General features: G+C 52.2%; 1 protein-coding gene across 1 annotated transcript in view; it reads right to left on the bottom strand.

Moving 5' to 3' along the window:
* MN1 (MN1 proto-oncogene, transcriptional regulator) overlaps positions 1 to 19,464 on the bottom strand; it is a 50,606-nt gene extending 31,142 nt beyond the window's left edge. Inside the window, exon 1 of the mRNA XM_049866273.1 lies at positions 15,741 to 19,464. Coding sequence (XP_049722230.1) covers positions 15,741 to 19,464 — 3,724 coding nt within the window. The remainder of the gene's footprint in view (positions 1 to 15,740) is intronic.
* Positions 19,465 to 19,686: the final 222 nt, after the last annotated feature.

The raw sequence follows: 19,686 nt of genomic DNA, 5'->3' as shown, positions 1-19,686 counted from the left end.
ATAGCTGCCTCCAGGGGTATACTGGAGCTGACTCATACCTCCTGGGAGCCCACTGTTAAACATTCAAGAATTTTGCATGTTTGCTGACGGCCGACATCAGGTTGGTAACTTGAAATTGGCTGCAGTGGGAGTATTTACACCATGGAAATGAGCAAACACTACAAATCAGAGCTGTCCTTCTCAGGAGTTGGTTGTTCATCAGTTACCAGCACAGCACTGGCTGGCTCCTTCTCGTCATCCATCTCTCACCTTAACCAGCACCACCTAGCCTAGAAACCCTCACGCACATCTGCTCCTTCTAATTCTCTGCCCAGCCCTGCTCACTTGTGACATTCTTGTTTGTTGTTTATCTCTTGGTCTGTCTCTTCTCCCCTAGAATGAGAACTTCATGAGGGCAAGGGGTTTTGTCTGTATGGTTTCCCACAGGATCGCAGAACCTAAAACAGTGCTGCCACATGGCAAGTGCCTGATACATGTTTGTTGAATGAATAGGTATTGAGGTGCTTTTAATTTAAATTTGGCTACAACTTTTTGATGATTATTTTGAACCTAACCTCAATCCTTTCCCGTATTTCAGGATTTTTTAATGCTGGTACTATTGACACTTAGGGCCAGTGAGTTCTTTGTGGTGGGGCACCATCCTGCGCATTGTAGGATCCTTTGTGGTGAGGGGCCGTCCTGCGCATTGTAGGATCCTTTGCGGTGAGGGGCCGTCCTGTGCATTGTAGGATTTTGCCGTGGGGGCCATCCTGTTCATTGTAGGATGTTGAGCAGCATCCCTGGTCTTTACCCACTAGTTGCCACTAGCACCCCCTCCCCAAGTCATGATAACCAAAAATGTCTCCAGACGTAGTCAAATGTCTCTTGGGGGGCAACATCAGCCCCACAATGGGCCCTGTTGGAGGTGTTTTACTCTCCCCATTTTGCAGCCAAGGACACTGAGGCTCAGAGCGGTGCCATGACTTGGTTGAGGTCCCACATGGGCACAGAGAATGGACTCCCCTGGTGGCTAACTCCAAAGCCAATGCTCCCTGCTGCACCCGGGGCACGGGGCAGGCTGGCCCTCACAGCAACCCTCTAAGATGAGCACAGTGATTATACAGGTATATATGGGAGTTATAGGTGAGGACACCAAGGCTCAGAGAGGCGAGCCACCTGCCCAAGGTCACACACAGCATGCAAATGGCAGAGCCGGAATTCGAACCCAGGCCTGCCCAACTCCTAAACCCTCCCTCTCTCACCTGGGGCCAGGGTGCTCATCTGTTCTCAAGCTCACTCGCTCTCACACTCTCTTCTCTGCTCAACCCAAATCTGCCAGGTTCCCAAGGCGCCAGACACAGGGGTTTAATTTTTCTATTGCCAGCTCCCAGATTGTTTATGGCTGGCGCAGGCTCCTGGCAAAGTGCTCAGAGGTCGAAGACCAGCTCATCTCATGAATTCCTTCAACGAGAAGGCTGACCATTACTCACGCATATCAGGGAACTGTTCCTTTGGAACGCAGGGAGAGCTGTCAGGCAGAAGAAAAATACCTCAGTGCTGCTGTCCTGCCACCAGTGACCTGTGCCTGACTACGCCTGACTGCACCTGGCCACACCAGGTGGATGGGCCCATCTAGGTCTGTGCAGGGCCTGAATGCCCCAAACAAGGAGAGGGTATGCACACGACCCTCAACCCCAGGCCCAACCGTAAGACTTAGGGGGGCCTGCTCTATGACACTGAAATATTTATGAGCAAGTCCTCAGTGCCAGACCCCATGCTAAAAGCCCAGCACATAGCCTGGCACAGTTCCACTGTAGCCTACAGTACTGTCTCACTGAGGACACGTTACATAGCCTCTGTGCGCCTCAGTTTCCCCATTCCTAAAGTGGGGCAAATAATAGCAGCAACACTATCATGCCTTCAAAGGTTCGTCAACACACCGCATAGGAAACGTTTGGCATACAGTAGGCAGTCGATAAAAGCTGATACTGGCATAACGTTTCTTCTGTGTCAGGCAGTCTTCTGAGTATTAACTCCTTTATGTATTAACTCTCTGGATCCTCCCAGTCCCATGTTGTAGAAACAATTATTATCCTCTTCCATGGGTGAGAAAATGGAGGCACAGAAAGGTTAAGTAACATGGCCAAAGTCGCACAGCAAAGAAATGGAGTTGCTGGTGTTTTAGCCCAGGTAGTCTAACTACAGAGCCTGTGCTCTTAACCACGTCATTATAATGCTAGCTAGTATCCTACTTAGTCCTCACAATGCTTCTATGGAAAAAAAAAAAAAAAAAAAGAACCCTTTGCCCACAAGTCAATTCTGACTCATAGCCACCCTATAAGGACAGGGTAGAGCTGTCCCCATAGGATTTACAAGTAGTGGCTGGTGGATTCAAACTGCCAACCTTTTGGTTAGCAACCAAGCTCTTAACCACTATGCCACCAGGGTTCCATATTTCTTTGAGGTAAGCATTATTCTTTTACCTTTTTACAGCTTTATGGATGAGGAAAGCAAGCTGTGGTAGCTTATCTTAAGGTCATACAGCTCCTCAGAAGCAAAGGGCCAGGCCTGAAACTCAGACCACCTGCCTGGTAGAATACGGTGCTGCCATGTCTTCCCCAAGGTCAAGCATTGTCTGTCTCCTGAACATGGCTCCACCCATCTCCATAAGAGGAAGGGCAACAACTGCTGCTTTCATCAGGGTTATCAGTATCATGGTGCTTTCCAAACGGTCTAGAAACTTCTGGTTTAAGGAAAACCCAACTCTGGGTCTGTGCAAGGCTTAGAGAGACAAAATCAGATCCTAGCTCTCAGGTGAGAGGCTCAAAGGGAAGGAACAGAAGACCAAGGTGAGGGTCCACTATAGTCCAATCCTTGCTCTGTGGCTGTGCTGTGTGACCTTGTCTGAGTTGCCTGCCCTCTCTGGGCCATAATTCCCTCAGCTGGAAAATGTTATGGGGAGGAGGCGCAAATAGGGAAGAAGGTCTTCCGCACTCTAAAATTTTACCTAAACTTTCACTTTGCTGCTACCTGGATGGTGAAAACTATAAGCATGTGTTTCTGAATGTTTCTGTGCTGCAACACTGCAGAATTAACTGCCCTCACGTCTGACACCTAAGTTGCCAGTGCAAGTCTCCCAAGTATCTCCACGTCCACATACCCAGGCAGGGAACACTAGGTCAGCAGACACTGGCCCACGGCAGCCAGCGCAGCAAGCTCCCAAAGTCTTTCCACAATATTCCTCCACTAGCTTCTGCTGGTATGCATGAAGTCAGCCTTCTAAGAAGTTTGGAATTTCTACTCCCCCCAAAATGACCACATATGTTCTGGCAGAGAGTCAGCCCCTGGAGCCGCCCCTCGATGGGTACTCAGGGGCTGAAAGAAACCCCTTCCCCAGCCATCGCGTAAAGGATAATGGGTACCTGGATTTCCCTGCAGCAGTGCAGGGGCCAGGGAGAGAGAGACACACCAAGAGGATTATGGGAAGTTCCCTGGGACAAGGGCAATGGGGTCCTCCCCAACCAGGCCCAACCAGTGCCACGCACATCTATTTGTTGAAACCACGGAACACCCCAAAACCACCCCAGAAAGAAGGAAGGAAAAACCGAAATGCGGGCAAACCCAGCCCCCTTCCCGATTTTAGGCCTTAACGTGGACAGTTCAGTAACAGAACCACCATTGACTATCCCCTGCGCAATCGAACTTCAAAAATCTTGGGCACAGAGCAGGACGGAGGGGTCCTCCTGCGGAAAACTGGGATACCAGCTTCTGCAGGCTTAAAAACAGATCAATTTTACCCTAAAGTTTAAAATGAAACATGCTTCTGTTTGGGAAAAGAATTTCATTAGGGGGAAAATATAATATAAAAATACCCATTTAGAAAGAATGTGCTATTAATTCTTAGCACTCTATGCAGAAAGGAAAATTGCATTTTTATCTAAATGGTTTTTCTGCTTAAGCCATTTACAATATTCTTTGCCTCTCTGTAATAGGCCCTGCTACCATTAGTACTGGGACAACCAGGCTGAGGGTTGAAATCGCCCTCAAACACATTTAATACATAACCCCTGAAAATCTATTCCAACCGGGACCTCAGCAAACAGGCCAGCATTCCTTTTTTTAAGGAAGAAATAAATATTGCTGAGGGAGGTTCGGGGTGGGGGCGGGGGGAGGTTGGAAGTGGTGTGCTGATCCGGGAGGAAGGGACAAGATGGTTTAAGTTAGAAGCAAATGCCCTGGGTCCCTTTAGCCAGCTGTAAAACTGCAACTGTTTTTGGGTTGCCGGGTTGCAACCATCTAACTGTATACATGTATAGAGATACACGTGATAGTATCCATCTCACTCATACACACACACACACACACACACGGGTTTCCATCAAACAAGGAAAGAATAAAATTCGGGATATGAAAACAAACTATTTTTAAATGCTAAGGCAAACACGCCAAGCTAGTAATACCGCTATTTTCCCATTAAATCGAGTTTCTCTCCATTTGAAAAGCGAGAGTAATCTAAACAATAGTCCCTAACAAAACGGCATGGAGTTGGGGTGTTGTGGCCTCCACTGTCTGTAACAACGGAAAAAAACCCTCCATGGAGAAGCAAAAACACAGGCTGGAATGGGGCAGGCAGCTCAGCCACGGTCTGCCACGTCGCACCAAACTCGTCCTCCCCCACAACAACGCAAGCCTGGACGCTGAGGCGTCGCAAACTTCAAAACGCATTACTTCTTTCTTCTAAAAAGTTAAAATAAAAAAATAAAAAAGCCTTCCAGCTCTTTCTCTCTTACAGTCTCAAAATAACCACTTACTTAATACCAAATGTCGGGGAGCTGAATTAATTCATTAAAGAAATGTAGGGGCTGTGTTGTGCACCAAGCGTGGCGCTCCTGTGATTTCTCTGCCCAGAGCCAGAACGCCGCAGGCCGCTCACTTCCGGCGTGGCCAACCCATAAATTCTTCCTTTAAAACCAGAAGTCCAGAAATGTCATAATTATAGCTGATATAGGTAACAGGTGTGCCCCTTTTCATGTCCCCTCCGCCATGGTCCTCCTCTGTAAGATTTAGTGGCCTGGCCTGGGGTGTTGTAATCACCGGAAACGACCTCGGTTTTAAGGGTTAGATAAAGACCCTCTCCAAATTTAAGGCCAGACACCAATATCCATTAGACTTTAACAGGCCCACATAAAAAAAGAAATTGTATCCTCATCTCTCCAAAGGCCTGTTTCCTCAGTGCCTCAAGTTCGTTTCAGGCTGGCTCAGCGCCGAAAATACCCAGGCCCTTGCTAGTAGAAATGGGTGTGCAAAAGAAATTAAGCAAATGGGGGGAAGGGGGGTATCAAGGAAACCGTTGGCTCTAAAGCTGTTAGGGCCAAACCCTGGTTTCTAAAATAAATAAATAAAGGTGGAATTTTAACCCATCATCTGGAAATAGAGACAAGAAGACTGTGGGGAGCCCAGAGAGGAAGAGAGGGGCACTGGAGAAGCCAGGCTGAAGAGCCTGAGCCGTCAAAATGACGCACGCTCCCCTTTTGAGACTCGGTACTAGGAAAGGCCAAGGCTGAGGGCTGCTTTGCTTTGTTGTTCCTTTTCCCTGCTTTCAAGGCTTACACATACTTTTTTCTTCCTTCTATGGAAGTCAAACCATGCGTTTCTCTAAAAGTTAGAACTCCTCCCGCCCCCCGCCATCCCCACCACCGCCATTTGTCAAGACGGTGGAATGGAAGGTGCTCCAAAGAGGTTTAAGATTCCCAGTTCTCCACCCTCCACTGGTGTGACGAGATGCTTCCCCACGTCAGCACTCAGCTCCCAGGCAACTGAGAATTAACCCTCGGAAAGTTTCAGGGGTCCGAAAAGGTAGGCTTCAGAAGGAAGCCCATGTTCTCTGGCTGTTGCTGAGGCTCTGGGAGACTGGGTGTGCTAACCGAGTGGGCTTTTTCCTCTTCCTCCCTGACAAGTGATGACTGGAGGCGCCATGCAACATCTCTTTCTGTCCTGGGGAGGTGGTGGGAACCACGTCTGGGGCCTTCATTCAGTGCCAGTGAGCCAGCCGTGAATGCACACACTCACACGCGTGCACGCACACACGCACGATCCTAACCCAAGCAAAATGTTTCATACACACTGAGCACAAAATAAATGCTTATTCACTAAACTGACCCAAAATAGTGAAATGTACAAGTAAATTAATCCTGTCTCTCCCGAGGGTCTAACAGGATTACAAATTCGGTGAAAATGAGCCACACTGAGATCAATAAACCTCTACTTAAAACTGAAAGAGGCCCAAACTTTATACAAGCTTCTTCTTGGGGGTAAAAAATATATATATATTTTTCATTTCTTCTCAGGCCTGTGTGTGCATGCGTGTCTTGTGCACTCGAGAGCAGAAACCAGCAAAAGGCATCCAAAGCTTCATGCCCGGACAATTTAGAAATAGTCACGGTGTAAGGATCGTGAAATTGCTACTGTTTAAAAAAGCCAAATTTTGGTCCATAGCCTCCTTCCCTCCAATACTAAACAATCACCGAAAGTTCCACTGCAGGAGATGAAAATGGTCCATTTGTTTTTAGCCAATTAAGCCTCGGTACAAAAGTATTAAGGGCTCCTGATGGGGAGGAAAGAAGAGACTAATTTCACCAGTTCCTTTCCGCACTTGGTTTCTCGTGAATCTGGGGAATCTTCCTTTTGCTAATTCATCATTTAACTTTAGTTCCCTTTTTTGCTTGCCATTCAGAAAAAGGAAAAAATCCTATAACTGTATGGGAGAGCACTTGGAGGCACACTGGCATTTCCAGGCAGAAGGGCCTGCCTGTAATGTCTATAAAAGCTGAGATTATCCCCCAAGGGGCTAGGGGCTGGGAGGGAGTCCTCAGGGGCCACCTTACAGGGTCACCAGGGGAATGGCCACTCCTTTTTCTCACCCCCTAGCATCCCTCTTGTATGGAAAGAGGTACATGGGGTCAGCGCCTCTGCAAAAGAAGTTGGCCACAGGCATGTTATTCAGCCTGGACCCATCCATTTCCTGTCTGGGTCTTCATCCCCTGTGCTGGCCACTAACTAAACGGAAACAGCCCCTGACTGTGAACAGCCCTACGATACATTCATCCCGTCTCAGGCTGGGTCCTCCATGTATATTTCTTCCATACATCTGTGGTCATCTGGGAGGCCCAGGCCCAGCAGGAAAAGCACAGCCAAGAACTTTCTGTCCTTGATGATGGCCGACACCCGCCCCCAAGCAATTCACTCACCCCCCAGCCTTCTCCAGGAGGTGTTGTTATAAATGACTTCTACATTTATAAATTATTTTCCACTCCGTAACTCCAAGAGTCGGTAAATAACATTTCAACCCATGTGGACGTACCTCTCCCCGGCTCTCCATCCATCCCCTTACCACCCCTCCTCCAAGAAAATAAACCGCACCCCAATCTCCATCCAGTCATCCTCACTGGGGGTGTTTCTCTCTCTGCCTTCCACCTTGTAGAAAAGGAGGGCAGGGTGCTCGTATCAGGAGTCAAACTCTAGAATTTTCAAGGACTTTTTCAAACAGCCCACATGGATAGCGTAGAACACACTGACTTCTTTGCAAATCCTCAATCAACCCTTGCTTTCTGCAGAAGTCTGGGCTTCAGGGATTTCGAAACCTGGCTAGGTTTTCTGCTGACTGCACCCTACCCCTCTCTGATGGTAAGATGGTCCCTCAGAAGTATCTTATTCCCTGTGGTCCTTGCCAATCATCCGACAATGCTTGTGTTCCAAGATCCAAAGGCGTCTGAAAACACCGCTTCACAATAACTGAAAAGGGTCATATCTTTTTGACACCTCACCCTGCACCGGACGAGCAGCTAGCGGTGTGCGTGCATGTGTGTGTGTGTGTGGATGGGTTCACTTCATTTACTGTCACCTCACACTCCCCAATCCCCCAAATACAACCAGCAGAACCAGACGAAGCACCCGATTACCCTCAACTTTGGGGCAGATGGCTGTCCCCAGTGACACCACACAAAAGCCAACAGCATCAGAAAAACAGCCGAGACTAGGTTGTTAAGGTGAAATTCTTGTCCCCAGCTTTAAGGTCAAATGAAAAACCCTTATGCCCAAACACTCTTCAAAATTAGTACCAGCAACAAGAAGGAAAAATGGATTTTTAAATCCTCAGGACTGAAGGCATCTGTAGGCCACCTAGTTCTCATAAGACAGGGTGCTGGGAGAAGGAGCAGAGGAGAAATCAGGCTGCAGACATGCCTTTGCACCAAAGTCAGTTCACGTTTCCTCCAAAGGCATGACAAAGGCAGTCTATTTCTGAGTAACTGTTGAGATCACTTTGAGAGAATCTACTTCCCTGCCGGGTGTCTTCAAAGCACCCAACTTCCCAAAGCCCTTCAACAGCAATGGAACCCAAATATGCCTTTACCAACGGGTCTTGCTGTTTCCCTAAACCATGTTCCAACACAGCTGCCTTCACCCAAACCATAGCCCACACAGATAAGTCAGACCACACCCATAAAGTCAGAAGCCACTGAAAGAACAGGAACCCCAAGGCCAAATGTTTTGTGAGGAGTCCAAGATTTTTCCACAGACATGTCAAGAACAGGCTGTAAGATGGAGATTTCAGGGAAGGGGGGCAACCTGAGCTGGCTGGATCTGTGAGCTTTAAAGATTGAAAAACCTGCTTCCTCTCCAATAATGTGAGTTTGTATTAGAGTGGTTATTGGGTTTTTCTCCAGTATTGAACAAGCCCCTTCCATGTAAGGTATTCCTTCTGGGACATTCAGAGAGAGCCAGATTGTTGGCATGGGTGTGCTAAGACCTCCAAATTGTTAAATTCAATTGCCTTGTGTTTAAAGGGCGTTTGGGTCCCTACGATGATGTATAAATCGTGAAAGGATACACACATGACCACTATAAAGTTTTCTCTCTGATCCAAGCTTCGCAAGCAAGCAGGGATTATGAAAATCTACCAGCTTTCTCAGCCAAGACAGAGCACGAGAATTGGGATGCTGTGGCTACCACAGACCCCCCACTCCACAGGTACCTGGGGGAGGGGGGGTAGTCCAATGTGGCTTTGTCAGGGCCAAAACTCACTGCTGTTGGTCACCTTCAAGAGCCGCCTTGGATTTTAAGAGGCAAAGAGGCCTGTGATAACAGTTTCTCCCCCGTGCCCTTTCTGGAAAAAACCACATTGGGCACAGACTCCCTCACCTGCCACCCGAACCTCTGAGGCTGGCTGATTAAAATGCAGACCAGTAAACAAAGGGGGCCACCGCAGCGCCCTATAATCATTACACCCCAAGAGAATGATGTCTTTCAAATGTCCCTCCCCACTGAAGTAGACCGAACTTAACTCGGCTTTTCTATCCTGGTCACAAAATAAGTTCGAGGTTTTTTTTCCCTTCTGAAGCCACATCCACAAGGCAGGCATCTTCTCACTAACATCCTACAGAATAACTGATTCCAGTGTGAGGCCACCAGCATGGCTGCTATGGGTGTGAGCTGGCGTGTTGGCCTGTTGGCAGAAGATGGCAGGGAACGATCCAGGCCGCCTCGGCACTGGGTGACCCATGGAGCGAAATGTGCCATGGTTCCAGGATCATCTCTTCCCCTCAGGTCCTGTTCCCAGCCCTTGGGGTGCCTGAGAGGCACTGATTTGGGGGCTGCCGGCTGAGCTCTTGTGCAACGGGACACAGAGGGTCCATGCAGCCTTGGCGGCCATGACTAATTTGAAAGCCCAGCGTTGTCTCCACATCGTTCGTACCAAAAGATTACAATAGAGGAGAGGGTTTTTCCATAAATGAGAAGCAGCGTCCGCTTCTCACAACTGGGGGGTGATGGGGGTAGACTCATTCAAAGATTCCACTCCTGGCTGGAAGGTGGTCTCAGCTGAACTCAGCCAGAGAGACACCTCCACACACCACACGCTCACACACAAAACCCAGCAAGGGGGAGACGCATGTCTGCTCCTTAAACACTCCCAATCAAAGTCACCCATGGCCTAGGAGGCCCGGGAGGCCAAGATTTTGTAATTAGGATCTTCAAAATCCTCCCTCTATTTTTAGGACTTGAGATCACTCAGCCCCTGACAAAACCAGAGCTTGTCAGCGAAGGCCACTGAGGAAGGTTTAGCAACTTCCCCACTCGCCTACAGAATGCAGATTGAAGGTAAACTACAGGAGTAATTTGATTATTTGGTGGAAATACTCGGGGCCATGCATATGTTTATGTGCATGTACTGGGGTGGGGAGAGGGGGCACGAGGGGGGCTCCGTCACATGCTGAATTGCACAGGGCCCTGCTTTCCTCCACTGCCGGCAACACGCTGAGACCTCACACCCACCCCACCATCCTCTTGCAAGCCGACCCCCAGACCACTTCATTTTGCTGCAGTATATGTGAAAAGGCAAGGAAACTTCACGAATGTCCCCCAACTGGCTCTCTTCTCAATCACACACTCCTGTATATATCAACATCTCCGCCACAAGCAATCAAAGCCCACACTCAAATCTGTCCACCCAAGACGCACCTAAAAATAGACAGCGTCCTCAAACAAACACATCCACAGCAAGGCAAAACCCTGACTTGACTCAAGAGGATGAAGTTGGGCGATTCCAGCCCCTCTAGACTAAAGAACTGGGGGGAACAAGCAAGAGGGGCAGTGAGGGAAGGATGAAAGGTACACCCCACTGGTTATAGGGGCCCCAATAAACCCGGGTCCCCTCTGACCCAAGGGAGTTTGGTGTTTTTCTGTCGGGATGCACTTGGGCGGCCTGCCTGCCCTCACACACTCCCCTGACATTTGATCCTATTACATAAAGCTGTGCGGCCTTTTAATCTCTAAAATTAACCAAAGAGAAGTAAATACAGTACTCCTTGCTAGAAGCATGTATCTCCCTAAATGCTGTAGGCAAAGAAGATCACTCCCTGAGCAAAGAACACGATCCTGCGTTACTGTTACCGGAGTGGAGTGAAAAGAGTCACCAGCGATTTTTGCTACATTTCCCAGCATGGAGGGAGTTTCAGTGATCCTGTGAAAACCCAGCTATACATTCAAGTTAGCCCTTGAACAGTGGGGAGAATTCCCCTCCTCCAGTTTCACCAAGCCCTCTCGGGCTGTTTATTAAAGGTGTATATTTTATAACAGCAGAGGGTATCAAGTAACTTCTTGGCGAGGGCAAGCTGTATTTTCAGTACCTATTAAGATTCTTGGTGGAAATTTAACTACCTCTGTCAGGCAAACAAAGTCGTATCAAGAATCATAGAACTGAATTGCTAGAAAGAGAAATTAGATGAATCAACCCTCACTCCTTCCCTAGAAAACGCCATAAAACAGAAGTAGTTTCAACAGTCTCTTACTTTGGCTGAAGGGCCCTACCAGAAATCTAAATGAATTTACATTAAAGAAAGTTATCCTCAAGGAAAGCCCTTTCATCTTTAAAAAAAAAAAAAAAAAAGTATATATCTTAGATAGGAATACAGAACTATCTATTACACACGAGAAGGCAATGGGTATTTAAAATCAAAAAATCAAAACAGCTAGGAAAAATCCAGGGGCAGAAACCATTACAAGTTCAACACCACTAAGCTGCAGCCCCCTTAAAACATCTTTGTCCTTTATTAATATTTAGGAGAAACGTATAATTGCAGACGTGGGCTAGGTTGGGGTTTTATGTGGGGAGGCGGGCAAAGAAGACAGGTTTATTACAGCCATGAAATATTAAACAAGCACCAAACAACAGTAGTTGTATGTCCTGGACTTGCCAGGGAGCAGGCAGCCCCGAATGTCAGCTGCACAAAGGGGCCCTATCTGTTTACATTACCCCTGATTAACACCTGTGAAGTTTTGGGTTACATCTTCCGGAGGCGCAAAAGTCACAAGGAGGCATGCATCCTGTGCTGGGCGATTTCTCCGGGAAACAGGACTGCAAGGATCCTTGCTTTCCCAAAACAAATGTAAGGGAGACTGGAAAATTCTCTTCACAGTGTGGGGAGAAGGGGAAAGCCAAGCCAGAAAATCAGTGCTTTGCTCTGAACCTAGGACCAGCCCACCACCCCCCGGCCAGCCCCATGTCTAAAGAAATGCCATGTTCAAGTCCTGCCTGCCTAGTATTTCTCAGCCCTGCTTACTGTGTTCCGACTGGAATACTGTGAGAAGCATGAAATTCCAAAAATTTCACCCACATCACTGTAAAAATATCATACTTCCAAAAAGGGTAGGCTTGCAGGCAGAGCATATACCGAGACCTAATCCCATGTCAGGGTGTGTGAAAAAGCATTTCTAGATTGCTCTGGATTTCAAGATTGAGAGCGACCCACAGGAAGTTGGGCAAGGATAAACTTATTACAGAATGAGGCTAATTCCAGTTTGGCAAACTGTAAGGGGCGGGAGGGGGGTAAAAACACTCTTTGGGACTTACTATCCATTATCTATAATTATCATTACTTCTTCTCTAGCTGTCTTGAAATTCCTTCATAGGCACACATCTATTACAAAGATAGGTGGCCAACTTTCCAAATTATTTTTAAATTCATGTAATCCTTACTGATTTAATAGATAGCGGAATAGGCCTAAACTGAGGCTAGGTTTTTTTTTTTTTTTCCCTTTCCATACCTCACGCTTTCCCCACCCCAACTTTGTGCAGATAGAGCACCCTGATCAGATGTAGAGTTTCATTATATAAAAGTTGCTTGGTGGGGTAGATGAAGTCAGGAGACACGTAATTTGGAGAGGCTCCTTTCCTCGTCAAAAACTCAACACATGTGACTCTGGCCTAGACTTTGCTGGGATGCAACTTGCCAGGCGAGTTCCCTCCCCACCAAAGGACATCTGAAGCCCATAAGACAATCAGGCATGTCCCAGTGGCTACATGCCTCCTGTAGTTCTGAAGACTTATCCCTTTCCTCCAATCCCAACACGGATCATTTTGTTAAATACCGACTAGTATTTTGTCATCAGAGCGAAGAAATTTCAGAAACAGTGTTAATATTTAATCACATTAGTACTGGCATGTTTTATGGCGTGACAAAATAAAATATCATTACCCCAACGGGCTGTGCCTGAAAGGGGGGAGGGAGGTTATGAAAAAAAGTGCTTGCTGGGACTGGAACCTGGAGAGAAGATAAATTTCAAGCCTCTGGACACCACGGGGGCCATAGCTAGTGGGACCCTGTGCGTTTGTTTACGGAAAAGCAGAACGTTTTACATTAAAAAAATCTTTCGACTGTTTCGAGGTGGTACACTTGACTCTGATTTTCAGCCAGGGGACTCGGGGGCTGGTAGAAGACTCTGTGTACCTATTTATACAACGTGTGCAGATGGAACCGCAGGGTGTTATCATAATGAAAAGTTTAATCATCCTTATTTACTACCAGTGAGGGAGCGGGCGTCAGATGCGGATACCTTATAAAGCCTTAACTAGCAGCCACGGGGCTGCAGCGTCTGCCAGTGACCTCAATTCGGGGCTTTATCTAGGAAACCGTTCTTCCCACATCACAGAACGGAAAACAAAGGAGGTCAAGTGAGTGTCCCTGCCTATGCTTATAAGGCGGCCAGCCCCTCCACCCTTCCCTGAAGGAAGTCCCAGGCCTCCCCTGTGCTTTTAGCTTGCAGGGGAAATCAACCCTGAAGTGGCTAGCATCTGCTCCCAAAATTATTTTCGATCATCTGACTGTGATAATGAAACAAACAAAACATTTCTTTAATGACATTTCTTCATTCACAGCCTGTGTCTTTCTTTTCATTTTTTCTTTTTTCCAGTAAAGGAAGATAAGCTGGACTGCTAAAGGGGTGGACAGACACGTTTAAAGAAATCCCATTAAACAAACACCACCCTGAATCTCTCCACCTAGTCTATGAAGGCCCTTGGAAAGAGTCAGCCTGCAAGCGCTACTGGCTTTTTTAAAAATTATTATTCATTTCCTGAATTGGGTCGGTTTGTTTGTTTTTAACTTTTCTCACTCCATTTAGGCCGATATATTCTTAATTATTTAGGGGAGGGAGGGTCAGGAAGAAGGAAGGTGGAGGGGTAGACAGGCCAAGCCAGGTAGAAGTGACAGGGGCTGAGATTTGTGCTAACCAGCTATCGATCGGGCAGGATCGAGATGTTGTGTACAAGAAAATAAAAGAGAAGGGGGGCCAGGCAAGTAGGATGCTGTGTCCAAGTCCATTTTAAAAAGGAGGGGGAAAAACAGGAGAAGAAGCTGAGGGTCCCAAACTAACCAATTTATGGCCTTCCCTGGGAGAAGCTTGGAGAATGCTGATGCAGGCCTGGGTGTCTGCTGTGCATGCTAAACACCCAGCTTCAAATGAGAGAGAGCATCCCAGGCTGGGCAGTAACCACGAACAAAGAGAAAAGCAGCGGGCCACATTCATGAATTAGAAAACCTAAGCGGGAAGGCTACGGGAGACTGGGAGCCTGAAAAAGCCCCTAGTTCTGAGCCACCCAACTCCTGCCCCATGCCTCCTTACCCTCCTCCTTCCTCCCCACCCCTACCCCACCCCCATGCCCAACACATTCTCCTAAAACCTACTCTCACCTTAAATCCAGGGTCAAGAGATGGTGGGACGTGGGGAGGGCTAGGAGAATCAAGGCAGAGGAGAGAAGTATCAGAGAGGACAAGAATCAGGGGACACATTTCTTAAAAGCCAGGGTTAAATTGCCAGCCAGAGGCTCCTAGTGAATTCTGCCTAGTGAAACCCAGGGAATTCAACTGTAGTTTATAAGAAAAAGGTAGGAAAGGGGGAAATGTTACCTAATTTTAAAAAGACATGAACTGCTCAAAAAAAAAAAAAAGCCCTTGATATCTTTAGGTTAAAAAGAACTGTTATCACTTTAACTGGAATGGCGGTCCATTTACTAACTCGCCCACACCCCTCCCACCTGAAAGGCCTCCAGGGTGCTTAGAATGCAAACGAGGGCTGGGACTGGACATCTGTCACCAAAGCCAAGCGAAATATTGACAAACGCGGGTCCTTTGTGTCTTACGAATATGTATCCATATTCCTGTACACAAATGATGCATGGTCTGGACTTTGTTAAGCAGACCCCTCCCAGTCCCATGGCCCCATGGCTCCCCTCCCTCAATGATTTGGAGACTCACCAGGGGAAAAGGCTGGTTGCCTCCTACAACCCCGACAGGTCTCTAGTCTTTCAATGAAACTCTAATAGTTAAGAAGAGACAAAACCGCTATTCATTAGGAACAAATGTCAAATCAGGTGTCGCCTCTGAGTGATGCTGCTGACACTGAGCCCGTAACTTTTTTTTCTAAGGATGCTCAGCACCTAGGAGAACTCAAGCTGAGGGATGGCGAACTAGGAATGGGGGATGGGTAACACAACTTCCCAGGTGTCCCTGCCAGGAAGGGGAACACACAACTAAAAGGTGGCAGTGGGTTGAATGTTGGGGTGGGGGGGGTTCTGAGTGTGAAATGCAGGAAGCCTAGTTTTCTGAGTGCTGCGCAGCGCCAGGAGACTCAGCTAAAACTCTGGGGAGGGGGGGAACACGGGTATAAAGCTCTACAATGACCACCCCCACCCCCACTCGGCTGTGCTACCATTTAAGTTCTTACTGTCCTGTAGAACTAGGATCTACCTGGCAGCACCTGCGGGGTGGGGGGAGGGGGCGTCCAAGTAGGGAATTAAGAGGGCCCCCAGGGCCCTCCTAACCCCAGGGGACCCACCCCTCTTGAGCCTTCAGTGCAGATGCTAAAGCCTGCCGTGGGGGAGGCGCGGGTCACGGGTGAGGTGAAAAGGAGGACGCGCGCACATATACCTTCTTTGCTGTTGGGGTTCTGGGGTTTGGCCTTCTCCCAGGGCGCCAGAGTCTTGTCGTCGTCCGCGCCGTCCACCAGGGCCTTGTCAGCGGGCATGTACCAGGTGGCGCTGTGCTCCGCCATCAGCGAGTCCAGGTCGATGGTGCTCATGGCGCTCTTGACGGCCTCGGAACAGCAGCTGCCCAGCTCGCTGTCACCATTCTGAACGCCCGAGGCCCCGACGGCGCACTCGCCCTTCTTGCTGCCCTTGAGTCCCAGGGGCTGGTCCTCGGAGATGCTGAACTGCTGCCTTTGCAGCTGGATCTGCGCCTGGAGAATCTCCAGGGGGTGGATCTCATCGGGGGGCGGTGCGCCGCTGCTGCTGGTTGGGGTCCGGACCTGCTCCAGGCCCGGCGTGCCGGGGTGGCCCGTGCCCCCGCCGCCGCCGTAGCTGTCCGGGGTCGAGGTAGAGGTAGACATGATGCCCAGGCCGAGCGGGGGCGGGGGGGCCTTCGGTCCGTGTTCCCCTGCACCCACCCCACGGGGCGGGAGTTTGGGCGAGCCGGTCACCAGAGGACTCCGGCTCGCTTTGGCCAGGGCTGGGGGGTTGTCAGAGCTGGAGGACACCTCGTCCTCATTGGCGTAGCTTGTGCTCACCTCGTCCGAGGCGAACTCTCCCACGTGCGGGGAACTACCATCCGACTTGGCCCCGCCGTCCAGGGACGCCATGAGGTCCGGTTGGTCCCCCAGGAGCAAGTCGGCCCCCTTCCCCCACGATGGCGATGTGAGTGCCTTCTCGTGGGCCGTTGGCGCCCCGCGCGCTTCGCTCGCAGAGCCTCCCCCGACGGCCGCGCCTGGTGCCTGCTGTTGCCCTGGGCTCACCCCTGGCGCGCCCCCGCTGTCTGGCGCAGTCGAATACTTGTCGAAGAAAGTCCCAGGGCTCACGTGACCACTGTCCCTTTTTCTGCGACCCCGTCCCCGGCCGCCGCCCCCGGGGACAGGCTTGCCATCGTTCCCCGACGTGGATTCCAGGGTGTAGTTGGGAGAGAGGCTGGTGCCGTCCCCCGAGGCGGGTGGGTTGGGCGGCCCCGAGGCTTTGGAGACGCTACTACTGGTCCCCGACGGGCCTCCGGGCCCCGGGACCCCAGGGGCAGTCCCTCCTGGGAAGTAATCCGAGCCCGGGTTGCCGGCCACGGCCGCGCCGTCGGTCTCGTTCTGGCTCAGTTTCCTCTTGCCCTCAGGCGGGTTCTTCTTGTTGAAGGTCACGTTGAGGTTTGGGGCCCCGAGGCTGGCGATCATGTTCTGGCAGGCGGTAGAGAGCGCAGCCAGGCAGCTCTGGCCGAACAGGTTGTCCTTGGAGCTGGGCTTGTTGAAGGAACCTAGCGAGAGCGCGCCCAGCTTGCTGGCGGAGGCGCGCTGGCTGGGCTGGAAATCCGGCTGCGGAGGGTATGCGCCCCCTCCGCTGCCGCCGCCCGCGCTGCCACCGCCCCCGCCAGTGCTCGGGGGCGAGTTCACGCCCGGGCCGCTGTGCGGCGTGGCCTGCCGGCTAGTCGCGCCAAACGGAAAGCCCGGCTGGCCCCCGAGCGCGGGAGCCGCGAAGTCAGGCGGCGGAGGCCGGCGCTCCGAGGGCGCGCTGGGAAGCCCCACCCCGGCCCCGGGCGACTGCAGCTGGCCAAGGCTGGCCAGACTGCCCCCAAACTGCAAGCCCGGCGAGGGCAGCGCGGGCACGTGGCCCTCTCCGGGCATCCTCAGCGGCTCCTGCAGAGGGCCCCGGAACAGCACCCCCGAGCCGCCAGGCGGAGGGGGCGGCGCCAGGCCCGGGTCGTGCGGACCGCAGTCAGCCGGCAGGCCGGAGCCGCCCATCCTGCGGGGCAGCAGGTCTCCTGGCGGCGGGTGCGGGCCTGGGAACCACGCGCTCTCCTGCGCCAAGTGCGGCGCCGGCTGCTCGAAGGTGCCCAGACGCCCAGAGCCCGCGCCGCCGCCTTCGCGCTCAAAGTTCGGCTGGGCCAAGCCGCCCACGGGGCTGCCGTGCACCAGGCCGCCCTGGCCCACGTCCCCGGGGTGGCCTAGCTGAGCCAGGTTGGGCTGGCGCAGCCGCTGTTGCTGATTCCGCGACGCCATCTGCTTGATCATGAGGGCCGCGTTTTGGCGCTGCTGCTGCTGCTGTTGCTGCTGCTGCTGCTGCTGCAGGGACTGGTGGTCCTGAGCCGGGTGCTGCAAGGGTGGCCCCGAGGGGAAGCTGTCGGGCACAGGCGGCGTGAACTCACCGGGCAGGCCCGGGTAGGCGGAGGGCGAGAGGTGGTTGTCCAGCGCTCCGTTGTGCATGCTGCCGTTCCACGAGGCGCAGCGGTCCACTCCCGCGCTGCCCGGGAAGTCGAAACGCGGCCTTTTGGCCACGTTCATGTAGGGGGGAGCGTCGAAATGCTGCAGCCGCTGGTTGGGCGCCTGCTGCGGAGGGGGGTGCTGCATATTGAACACAGGCTCGGAATATGGGTGCATGCTCCGGTTCTCCAACCGGTGGATGGGGTACTCGAACTGCGCGTGCTGGCTAGGCAGCATGGGGCCCCCATCCTGCAGGCCGCCGCTGGGCGTGCCTGCCTCGCCCTGCTGGGGCCGCGGAAGTGCAGGCGGGCACGAATTTTGTCGTACCAGAAGCCCTGGCGGCGGCGGCGGCGGCTGCTGCGGCTGCTGAGGCTGTGGCTGCTGCGGGGGCTGCTGCTGCGGTGGTGGCGGGGCCTGCTGGGGAGGCTGCATTAATGGGTGCCTGGAACCCACTCCAGGCTCTAGGCCCACAGGCATTTTGCGGGCCCCGCCGAACCTCTCAAAGAAAACGCTGTGTTGCTGCTGCTGCTGCGTTTGTTGCTGCGGTTGCTGGGCGTGCATTTTGGACAAGCCCACCATGCCCGCGGCTCTAGGCATGGCGGAGGCGCCCGGGAAAGCGCCCCCGGGAACCTGGCGGCCCGCCGCGTAATGAGGCAGCTGCCCCTCGGAGTCCGAGGGCGAAAACATGTCAAAATGTCCCGAAGGCGCCTCGCCCGGATAATTGTATTCCAGCGAGTCGACGGCTCCTTGGTTCGCCACCCTCCGAGGCTCCAGACTGTGAGAATCGGAGCCGCTGGAGGCAGGCAGGCCGTGGAAGGAGGCGGCCCGGTTGGGGCTCTGGTCCAGCGGCAGGCATGGGGCTGGCACCGCATGGCCCGAGGCGCCCGAGCTGTGAAAGTCCGGGAGGTTCCCCGGCCGCTGCGGGCCGAAGCTTTCGGGCCCCTGGCTCTCCGCCATGTGCTCGTAACCCTCGGCAAAGGGCGGCTGGCTGCCCAGGCCGCCAGCGGCGCCGCCGTAGCCTAGCAGGCGCCCCCCGTGCAGGCACGATGCCCCCGGGTCCGGGCCGCCAAAGTTGCCCCCAAAGTGGGGGTGATGCTGGTGCGCATGGTTGCTGCCGGGGTGGCCGTGGTGCGGCTGTTGGCCACCGAAGAAACCGTGCACCGGCTGCGCTTGCAGCCCCCCCGCGTGCAGCTCAGAGTGGCCGCGCGCGTGGAAGCCGTACGGCTCCATGTTCATGCCCAAGATCGGGGGCTCGCCCAGCGCGCTCATGGCAGGGTCCACCGGGCCAGAGGGCCCCCCCGCATGGAAAGCCGGGGCCTTAAAGTGGGCGTTCATGCTCAGTCCGGCCTCGTTAAAGTTCCTCTCGCCGTGGCCAGCGTTCCTGCTGTTGATCTGGGGCTCGAACTGGTCCAGCCCAAACATACTTGGCGGGGGGCGGGGGTGATCAATAGGGCATGACAGCCTGCTCTCCGCGGCGCGCCTCCGGCCAGCTACTCGTTCCGGCCCTGGGTTCCGCGCTCCCGGACGCTCAGCACCGCCGGGGCGCAGCGCGCACCGACACCTCTCCTGGCGTGGGGAGTCTGGGGGCTATCAGCACCTCTTCTGAAGCTCTGGCTCTGCCCAGCGCGAGCCGCTCTCACATCT

The sequence above is a fragment of the Elephas maximus genome, chromosome 22, assembly GCF_024166365.1.
Source record: "Elephas maximus indicus isolate mEleMax1 chromosome 22, mEleMax1 primary haplotype, whole genome shotgun sequence".
NCBI classification, from domain to species: Eukaryota; Metazoa; Chordata; class Mammalia; order Proboscidea; family Elephantidae; genus Elephas; species Elephas maximus.
Note: the sequence above shows the minus strand (reverse complement) of the source record. Positions and strands in the feature narration are given on the sequence as shown.